The following is an 11,503-nucleotide window of genomic DNA, read 5'->3' on the forward strand; positions in this document are numbered from 1 at the left end:
CTTGTGGCAAAGGCAGTGACATTGACAAGAAGAACGGGGTAGTAGTTGCGCTGAGAAGGATAGCACGCTTTTCTGTACCTCTCTTCGTTTTAACTTTCTGAGCGTGTTTTTAATCCAAACATATCATATCTATATGTTTTTGGAATCAGGAACCGACAAGGAATAAGATGAAAGTGTTTTTAAATTGATTTCGAAAATTTAATTTTGATCATAATTTTTATATTTTTAATTTTCAGAGCTTGTTTTTTATCCAAATATAACATATTTATATGTTTTTGGAATCAGGAAATGATGAAGAATAAAATGAATGTAAATTTGGATCGTTTTATAAATTTTTTTTTTTTATAAAATTTTCAGATTTTTAATGACCAAAGTCATTAATTAATTTTTAAGCCACCAAGCTGAAATGCAATACCGAAGTCCGGCCTTCGTCGAAGATTGCTTGGCCAAAATTTCAATCAATTTGATTGAAAAATGAGGGTGTGACAGTGCCGCCTCAACTTTCACAAAAAGCCGGATATGACGTCATGAAAGACATTTATCAAAAACAAAACAAAAACGTCCGGGGATATCATTCCCAGGAACTCTCATGTCAAATTTCATAAAGATCGGTCCAGTAGTTTAGTCTGAATCGCTCTACACACACACACGCACAGACACACACACACATACAGGAAGAGGAAAAGCAAATCCGGACTGAGCCGGAAACGCAACGAACGAAACCGCACCATGATGCGGAAACGAAGATTGCGATGACTGGGGCCGGAAGCCCTGATGCCCGAAGGCCAGTCCACGGTCAACTCCAGCCACGACCCCTGTGTGTACGTGTGAAGGAGGACCTTCGCTTCTGGGACAGACCAAATACAGGGACACCTGATCTAGAAATATGCTAGCTCTCATACCCCGCCTCCTTTGTCTTTTCTGTTGACCTGAAAATTAGCGCAGAGAGAATAACTGCATAATGAGCACAATCAAGAAAATGTTATCTACAAAGAGCAGGATAGTCCTGAAGCCTGCATCAGTGTGAACTGTGATGGTAAAGTTTTTTTATTTTTTAGTGTGAACTGTGATAACGTTTATTTTTTTTATAGTGTGAACTGTTGTGGTAAAGTTGTTTTTTTATAGCGTGAACTGTGATGGTAAAGGTTTTTGGCTCACGAAGTGTAGCCTATGCGATGCTAACTTTTGTCTGTCTGTGCGTGCGTGCGTATGTATGTATGTATGTATGTCTGTCTGTGGTAGAAACTTTAACATTTGAAGACGTCATATTACATTGACGTCACATTATGACGTACGAGGGTTAGACATCACGCGATGGAATTACTGAAAGTCTCGGTGATTGTTATTTTGAGCGGGCCGAGACTATTTGGCAGTCGTGTCCATGTAAGTAGGCTACATGCAGACAGACAGATCTAGATCTAGTGTCTCGCTTTCTTGCACAGTTTCACCTATGCTCTTTCTCTGTGTGTGTGTGTGTGTGTGTGTGTGTGTGTGTGTGTGTGTGTGTGTGTGTGTGTGTGTGTGTGTGTGTGTGTGTGTGTGTGTGTGTGTGCGTGCGTGCGTGCGTGCGTGCGTGCGTGCGCATGTGTGTTCTGTGTGTGTGTGTGTGACGGAGTGATTGAGTTTGTGTTACTGTTTGTCGATTTGCCTCTTGTTTTTTATAGTGTAAACTGTGATGATAAATAAATTTTTTTTTATAGTTTGAACTGTGACAGTAAAAACAATTTTTTTTATAGTATGAACTGTGATGGTAAAGTTGTTTTTTTACAGTGTGAACTGTGATGGCAAAGTGGTTTGTGACAACACAAGCATTCAGTATAAAGGGTTAGCCTTACATTTAAACTTCACTTGTGCTTTACAATTTACAAATGTACATTCAAGACAAACAACATTAAAGGCACAGTAAGCCTCCCGTAAACCATCACAGAGCTCCCCGAGCGTCTAAATACAGTACAAGCATACTTCCATTTGAACGCTCACCGAACGGGAACATCCTGGCTGCTTTCTGTCGAGCGTGAGACATTTTCCAAGAATTTATTTTCGTAGACTTGTTCCGTTAACAACAACGGCGCCTCGTTTTTGCGCTAGACCTAACTTTTAAAATCTAAATAATGAATTGACAGCTTGTTACACAAACATTCTTTAATCATAAAAGAATTCGTTTTTCATCAAGACAAGATCAGAACAATTCGAAGTTGTGAAAGTTTAAAAAAAGAAAAGCCCGGAAGCAGGGTCACGCAAGGGTCGTAGCAGACGACGGCCGGTTTATCAGTGCAAATCGCCGTTCCTCTCAACAGTCACAAGCCATCGCTAGAGTTCTTGTGAACCACAGCCGTTGTTTCGTGCATAAAAAAACGTGCTATTGTAGATAAGCTCACGTCGAGTCGCATTCAAATGACTAACTATGACGACTGCATTGTGAAAAGGGAAAAACTGGATCACACGGGTTCACGATGGCTCAGGGGTAAGATAAACCACGCAAAAATAAATTCTTTGAAAATTGTTCGCTCTTTACGGAGGGCACCTAGGATGTTCTCAATTGGTGAGTGTTTAAATGAAAGGGTGTTTGTACTGTGTGTAAAAGCCTGACCGTATCTGTGATGGTTTACGGGAGGCTTACTCTGCCTTTAATTGATCATGCATAGCTGCCAACCCCTGTGAAGCTTAAAGAGTAGCATTTTGAAATGTTGACACAATTTCAGAGTGGCAAGTGGTGTTTAAGAGTAGCACTAGCATTGTCTTCATTTTGAATCGCACACCCGCATTTAGGCCATCGAAAACTTAAAAATAACCATGTTTAGTAACCTCATTTACACCAGGGAACGTCTTTGTTCATGGGCTGAAACTCCCACGTTCACTCATGTTAGTTTTTGTCCAAACTTAAGCATAATTAATGAATTTGGTCATTTGATCGACGAAAATGACGAGAAAAGCATGTTTTCCTTCTAAAACCAACGTAAATAAAGGGCATCAGTGCAAGTTCTGCAAAATTTTTGGCTTAAATCACAGTGGATTCCGACCCGTGGATTATCAGAGCTCTACGAAGTAACAACGCTAAACTAAGTTCAACATTACCCATACACGCAAGTCCGTCGAATTCTTCGACAAGAATCTTTAACAAGAAGGGCAAAGCCCATACGACTCACATGCTTGACCTTCTGCTTTACACATTTTTCCTACCAAAATACATGTGACCTTGACCCAAGGTCAAGGTCATCCAAGGTCATGCAACACAAAGCTGTTAATTCAAGACATAGGAAGTACAATGGTGCTTATTGGCTCTTTCTACCATGAGATATGGTCACTTTTAGTTGTTCACTACCTTATTTTGGTCACATTTCATAAGGGTCAAAGTGACCTTGACCTTGATCATATGGGACCAAATGTGTCTCATGATGAAAGCATAACATGTGCCCCACATAATTTTTAAGTTTGAAACAGTTATCTTCCATAGTTCAGGGTCAAGGTCACTTCAAAATATGTATACAATCCAACTTTGAAGAGCTCCTGTGACCTTGAAGCAAGGTAAACCAAACTGGTATCAAAAGATGGGGCTTACTTTGCCCTATATATCATATATAGGTGAGGTATTCAATCTCAAAAACTTCAGAGAAAATGGGAAAAATGTGAAAAATAGCTGTTTTTTAGACAACATTTATGGCCCCTGCGACCTTGACCTTGAGGCAAGGTCAAGATGCTATGTATGTTTTTTGGGGCCTTGTCATCATACACCATCTTGCCAAATTTGGTACTGATAGACTGAATAGTGTCCAAGAAATATTCAACGTTAAAGTTTTCCGGACGGCCGGCCGGACGGACGACTCGGGTGAGTACATAGACTCACTTTTGCTTCGCATGTGAGTCCAAAATGATGCGCCCGCATCGATGTGGAAACTGCACCATTATCTTCACCACTCATACGTTTTCATTCTGCCTCCCATTTTTGACTCACATGCGAAGCAAAAGTGAGTCTATGTACTCACCCGAGTCGTCCCTCCGTCCGGAACACTTTAACGTTGGATATTTCTTGGACACTATTCAGTCTATCAGTACCAAATTTGGCAAGATGGTGTATGATGACAAGGCCCCAAAAAACATACATAGCATCTTGACCTTGCTTCAAGGTCAAGGTCGCAGGGGCCATAAATGTTGCCTAAAAAACAGCTATTTTTCACATTTTTCCCATTTTCTCTGAAGTTTTTGAGATTGAATACCTCATCTATATGGGTCATTCTCAGAAATGGTGGTACAGTGAGAGTGAGAGGGGTGACACATTTGAAATCATAAAAAAAGTAAATTAAAATTATTTCTACCACGACTTTTTTCATCTGAATCTATTCCTGAGACATTAAAGCATTGTTGTATGTCAATAAAAATGGTTTCTATACGTTGGTGTTGTTTTTGTGTGCTTTTCAATTGCGAAGTTCGGCCGTTTCCGGATCGCCGAAGCGTTACACAACTTTCGTGATCAACAATATTTTCAGTCTCATGGCTAAATGCAAACATGCAAACACCAACAAATTACTGCAATCGACAGTCAGGACGTCAGTATTGGACGTAGCAACACATCTTTGCAAAAACTCACGCTGAATTTGAAGTTAGGGGCTTCGAACAAAAAATTTTGAATGTCGTAACGCATCGTTTCCAGACTCGACGCCCGAACATCGGACAGCAATGTGCTGCATGACTTTGCCACATCACGGCTATTTTTAGCTCTTTGGCGCGCAGGAAGTTCGAACAAGAAAATAGTCCTTTGAATCACAGCCAAATATTCACAGAAAACACCAGAATCATATCATTTGCTGAAACTCATGGCGTCGTTTCCTGACCTACGTCACGACTGAAGATGGTTTTTACTAAATTGTCGAGCCTGCAAAGCTTTGTCACAAACTTACACACCGCGGTTGGCGACAATGTAGCGTCGGAAAGATATCGAGTGCAACAGTTTCTCAACGCGCGAAGTTTAGCGGCAACAAAGTAGCCAAGAAGTTCTCGTATCTTCTGATCGTCGATGTTCGACATTCAACAAGTACTTAAAATGGGTAATCTGAACGCAACAGGAACTTTCAACAAATACAGCAAACTCTGACGAATTGTGTTTTGTGTAGTTATTTTCGGTCAGACGGGTTTTGCCGGCAAGAAAGGCCAAACAGTGCAGATTCATGTCTGTTGCACAGGAACCGAAAGTGGTTCAAGCATTTCGTTTCTGTGTTACGACTTTCACCTTAGTCAGTTCCAAATGTCATTTTTTTACCAATATTAGTTGAAGTCCTTACCTTTCATAACTAGAATGTGTTGGGTAGAACACAAAAATACTGCAGAACTGATAAAAAATGCACAAAGGATTGAAGGCTTAGGTGGTTTAAAGTTGGAATTTGGTTTCCATGTTACAACATTCATCACGTAAATACAACACTTTAAAACGTCTCTTATTCAGCAACCAATAACTCTTTTTGTCTAATTTTTGCATTATTATGTATAGCAAACAATAGACTTCATAGTAAAAACAATTATTTTGTATTTCTTGACACTTTATTTTTTACTTTGTATGTAACACTTTGTACCACCATTTCTGAGAATGACCCATATATGATATATAGGGCAAAGTAAGCCCCATCTTTTGATACCAGTTTGGTTTACCTTGCTTCAAGGTCAAGGTCACAGGAGCTCTTCAAAGTTGGATTGTATACATATTTTGAAGTGACCTTGACCCTGAACTATGGAAGATAACTGTTTCAAACTTAAAAGTTATGTGGGGCACATGTTATGCTTTCATCATGAGACACATTTGGTCACATATGATCAAGGTCAAGGTCACTTTGACCATTATGAAATGTGACCAAAATAAGGTAGTGAACCACTAAAAGTGACCATATCTCATGGTAGAAAGAGCCAATAAGCACCATTGTACTTCCTATGTCTTGAATTAACAGCTTTGTGTTGCATGACCTTGGATGACCTTGACCTTGGGTCAAGGTCACATGTATTTTGGTAGGAAAAATGTGTAAAGCAGTTCTTAGTGTATGATGTCATTGCTAGGTTTACTTATTTGACCTTGACCCTGAAGGTCAAGGTCATGTAAAGGTCAAGGTCAAGCATGTGAGTCATATGGGCTTTGCCCTTCTTGTTAATTCAAACACTGTGCAAGCGTCAATTTAAAATCTGAGGACTACGACTCCACAGGTGAATTGCGCATTCTATTCGATTGGCCCAGATATTCACCGGAAAGGCGAATGCTTGCAACGAAATTCACGATTGGCTTACGTATAAGCACGTCACGTGGACAACCTCGATCAGTGATATGGTCAAGAGTACAACAGAGCGTCGAGTGCCTGTATCACGAGTTGGTCACAAAACTAGCCTTGTAAAGGCAACCATTCTACATGCACCTCAATCAAACCTGTTCTAATCTGTTCAAAATAAGTTGATTTCAATATGCATGTCTTCTTGTGTTCAAATCTGTGTCTGTTGAGTTATATATCTGTGGATTAGTTCGAAAAAGTCGGTTGTCGGCGAAACGCGAAACAATTCACACACTACACTTTGAAGCTGCATGTTCGCTTTACCAGAGACAATTTGAAACTGAATCAATCATATCATGTTATGAAAGACAAAACACTTCAATGCAGGTTTACTGTCAGGACGAACGAATGACCGGCGATGTGTATAATTGCGTTCAAAGGACGGCTGCTTGCGCGTAACCGTCGCGTTAGTTTTTCGTACCGAGTTCGTCTTCATTTTAACAACGAGTTGGAAGTCTCGCGTTGGTGGGAAACAGCATGATTTTAAAGCTTCTGTCGCTGCCTTCATTTCGGCATAGGACTTTAAGCGGTTTCTTGATTCCACTCTACATAGCAGTCCAAGGGAAAAATAATTGAAAACCGCGTAAATGTTATGTTACGCGCATGCAACAAAAAACGATCCCTCACTAGGACGTGAACGAGATTTTGCGTAAGCGGCGGCCATTTTGAATATTGTTTACAAAAGAGCTGGTCACATGCTGTTTTGGTTGAAGCATTGATGGATCATTGTGGCGAAAAAGCATGAGGTAAGTTTTGCTGTTTATGGTTACGTTCATGCAGTTTTGTCAGTGAAAGACATGAAATGCAAGTAAAGTGACCAAAATACATTATCATTTTTATGAACAACGGCATGAACGTGAAAACAGTGTTAGCAGGGGTTATCTTAGTCGCATTTGGAATTGTGGAAAATGTTTGTTGATTTGTTATGAGCACATGTTTGTGAGTGACCATGCTTACTTTTGGTGTTACTGTTTTTAATGTTACATGCGTGAATATGTTTGCTTTAGGAGAATGATTTTTACATGTTTTTTAGCGAGAAGACCAATTTTGGACGTAGTGTTGTGAGATCTCGAAGGATTAAAAAAAATTGTTACGACTTACCATTTTTTTACCATCTTGACGCGTGATTGTAACTTAACACGAAAGTACATATCGTTAACGTTACGTACAAGCAAGTGCTGCATTCATTTTAGATCGGGGAAATTTTAAAGGAAAACAAATATGCAATAATCTGAACATTTGCATTCTCGATGAATGTGGATGGCCCTGGTATGATCTTAAACCCAAGTTTGAATGTTCTGTTCGTACGTAACCTAACGCAATCACAGTGACAACATGCCCGTGTAAAGTTACATGCTAACTATCACCTTGTTGATGGAAACTGAATCTGCAAGTACCTGTCTGATTTTTCAAGATGATGCGTTTTGAATGGCGATCTTTAACTTCAGTTTGTGTTTTCGCCTGCACAAGGGATGTTTTAGTGATATATGTGTTTGTATGTAACTTTACTCCATAAAGAGTGGTGTTAAGTTACACTCATGTATTTTTCATCACACAAGTTTGGTATAGCAAAATCTATTGAATAGGAGCTTTTTAATACAAATGAATTGTTTGCTTCATGGTAACATTTGAATTATAATTGTGCATTATGTTACATGCAGTAAAAACGTGCATGCAAGTAACTTAACACGACAAATGCATGTTATGTACCTGCAGTCATACTGACATTTTCAAATGGCATTGCTAAGATGAACTCAGGATTTCATTGACTGGTTCCATCCCACTTTGAAAGGTGACTGGATGGAAACAGTCAACAATTTTGCTTTTCAAACTGTTTAATGCTTCAAAATAGATTAAAGGTGTTTGCATGTAACATGACACCATAGGTTTTGTGTAAAGTTACTTTCAAACGTATCTTGAAGAATTTCACATTTTTGTGCACACTAATTGCACACTATAATGTTCAAAGAGTGGATCATTTAGTACAAGCATTTTTTTTAAACATGTGTTTGAATGTCACATAACACAAACATAATCATAGACTAAGGGATTATTCGGTGTTAAGTTACATGTATGAGTAAAAATTGCCGTCAACATAGTTTATCTTTTCTTTCTTTTCTGTGGATGCTTTTTTTTTAAGGCTGCTTAACAACCAAGATATGGTTTAATGCAGGTCAACAAACAAACAAAAACCCACTTAATCTATTGCTTGAATGTAACTTTACTCGGTAAAAACAAAAATTCACAAAGAAGGTGAGTGTTTTCAGACTAAGAGTGAATAATTATGTATTAGGATGAGTTTTAACAGTATGTGTTTGAATCACAATGTAACATAACACACACATGATCAACAGCATTAGGAATGCTATTTCAGGACACAAAAAAAGTTTGTTTCATCGGTCCAGCATTTAATTTTTTTTAAATTTTCTTCCTTCCCTGGACACTATCAACTGAGACAACATCCAGTGAAGTTTGCAGAACAGAGTGGTGTGGACTCAGCTGACAATACTGTGACCTGCATTTCCAGGGGTAAGAGTACAAGGACTTCAATACATTCAGGAAGAAATTGTGAGAATTGAGGCACTGGGGATTTATTTTTTTTGTTTGTTTCAGTACCAGTGATACTAGTTTTTGTTTAAATGTACACGAATATATTAACATGCATGGTAATTTATGTTTAATTCAATCAAATTGATGATTTTCATGAGATTAGTTATGTGGAACTGGTACGCTTTGAATATCACCTCGGAATTTCTTGTTATTTTGTGTTGCAGATTCAAGCCCTCATTGGTGATGGTGCAGAAGTACATTTCCTGAAGAAACAGCGTGAAAGCAAACAGACTTCTATGTGTGGCCCTTTGTTCCCATGCACTAAGATTTCTGAAGCTGTACTGTTGTCATGTATTTGTTTAGCATGAGGTCAACCAGCCTAGATGCATTCCCTCCATAATAAAAAAAAACAATAAAAAATAATACGAGTGGGTGGAACGCTGTTTTGTTAATATTTCAAAACTGTCATTGATTTTCATGTATGCAGAGGCTCTTCTATTCCATCTGTCAGTGCCACATCTGTGGTTAGCAGCTTCATGTTTGTTTTTGAGTTCATGTTGTGCTGTTGTCTAGTTACAATCTGAAAGATAGGAAAGGCTGGTTGGTAGCAAAGTTTGGTTGGTAGGACATTTTTGGTTGTTGCCCAATGTTTTGTCTAACATTTGCTGTTTTGTTTGAGTATTTCTCTTTTGATTACTAAGGTGTAGCTGAAGTAATAACAAAAGTTGAATGGATATGTTTGCCTTTCCCTTATTCGGGATATTTTGTTTGTTGCCTAAAACTGGCTCTGAATCCACTTAAATTCAATTATTTCACTGTCTTAAGCACTCAATAGGTCATTCAATATTAAGAGAATGTTTTCTTCAATTACTAGTACGATTTAAGTGATTAAGAGGCTGTATAACAATTATTTCACCTTCAAATAGCACTAGTTGGTGTAAAGTTACTTGCATACGTCTTTTCTTGTTATTTATTCTTTCCCTTTATCACTTGGACTCACATTTTTGGATGTGAAATATGTTTATATCTATGTATTTACTTGTAGAACATTTAATTCTGGATGGATTTCTTTTTCTGGTGAAAAATGGGTAAGAAAAAGGATAGGTCACAGTGTTATGTTACATGCATGTATTGCTAGGTTTTCTATTTTATACATTAAAACGAGTAAAACAATTGTTGGGATACTTTAACCTTAATTAATACTTTAACTGAAGTATTTCATACCTTGACAATGTAGGAGCCTTTAATACAGTACATTTACTTAGTCATTTTACCTTGAAATTAGGAACGCCTGATGTTGTAAATGCATGGTGCATTATAACATAATTCAGAAATTGGAAAAATGAACTTTTTCTTCTTACAATTAAATATAAAGATAAGGCTTAACATATTTGAAGACTTTTTGTTTGTTTATTTTACTTAAATATGTTACTTTTTTAACATTGTGAGTCAAATGTTCTGCTTTGTGTAAAGTTACGTACATGCAACAGTTACATGCAGTTTTCAATACTGTACTCAGACTAGAACACTGTTGTTATGATTTAATCATTGAAAGTACACTTGTAGCAGGCTGTTAAAGTTAAATAAAGACCTGGAATTAAACTGGATTTGTTTTAAGTTGATGTTGATTGAAAGGGTCACGGTGTTACCGTTACATGCAAACCAAATACATTTTCTTCAAATACTACTCAGTAAATAGCCCATTTGAAATTTCTTTTGGTAGGAAGTATCAAGATAACTATATGCTCCAATTTAAGTAAAAAAGATTGTTTTATGACAAAATTATATTTGTCATGCTCATGTCACAGAGACTGGACACTATTCTGTACTCTTGACCATATCTGAGTGGTTCCCAACGTTCAGTACTCGGCTAGTTATGCTATGTTCATTGTTGATCGTTAAACGATCAATGGACATTTTGCATGCCTGTCATTCTTTGTTTGAGCGTAGCAGTTTTGGGCTTAGCGTAGCAAATGCTGCAAAATCGTAGCATGCTACGCCGAAATGGTAGCAGTTGGCAGCTCTAGTCTGATCATGGCAACATGGGGGAAGACAAATTAGAAGAGGAACATACCTGACAACACTTGCAAATTGAAGACGCGATCTTCTCGCCCGGCAGTGCATCGGTATTCACCACTATCAGAAGTTTCCAAGTTATGCAGAGTCAAAATGCTGATGTTGTCATTAGCACCAACGACAGTGGCGACAGCTGGCTCTCTTAGATCGACTGCGTCGCCAGTCTTTTTCCATGCTACGCTTTCCGTGCTTGAGCAGTTGACCTGTAGCGTGGAACCCTCAGGCTTGGTGAAAAGTGCCTGCGAAGGTGTTAATGTAACAATTGACTCTGCAACAGATAAAATAAAATCCTACCATGTTACCAAAACCCTTTCACAGAGACGTCAATAACACACAAACTAAACATCATCCAAATCTGGCTAATACATGTATTGTAACAATTACAGTACATTTTCTTATAGTTATACACTGAGACTGAGAGTGAGAATTCTAATTTTCTATTTTACAATTTTGAAAATATGATAAAAAAAGAAAGTGTTTTACTTGATATTATTCCAGCCAAGCTGGAAGGTATTCCATTAACCCACTCAAGGCATGCTCATGTTGAGAACCCATTATAAAGAAGCCTTCTTTGT

General features: G+C 38.1%; 1 protein-coding gene and 1 long non-coding RNA gene across 2 annotated transcripts in view; one reads left to right on the top strand and one right to left on the bottom strand.

Moving 5' to 3' along the window:
• LOC138947622 (neuroplastin-like) overlaps positions 1-11,202 on the bottom strand; it is a gene marked incomplete at its 5' end in the record, with an annotated part of 35,594 nt that extends 24,392 nt beyond the window's left edge. The window contains 1 exon segment of the mRNA XM_070319136.1: positions 10,927-11,202. Within this exon segment, the coding sequence (XP_070175237.1) occupies positions 10,927-11,202 (276 nt within the window).
• Positions 8,409-9,232, top strand: LOC138947657 (uncharacterized). The gene is made up of 2 exons (XR_011449745.1): positions 8,409-8,831; positions 9,077-9,232. It is a non-coding gene; the product is annotated as an uncharacterized lncRNA (long non-coding RNA).
• Positions 11,203-11,503: the final 301 nt, after the last annotated feature.

This window comes from Littorina saxatilis, linkage group LG1 (assembly GCF_037325665.1).
Source record: "Littorina saxatilis isolate snail1 linkage group LG1, US_GU_Lsax_2.0, whole genome shotgun sequence".
NCBI lineage: Eukaryota > Metazoa > Mollusca > Gastropoda > Littorinimorpha > Littorinidae > Littorina > Littorina saxatilis.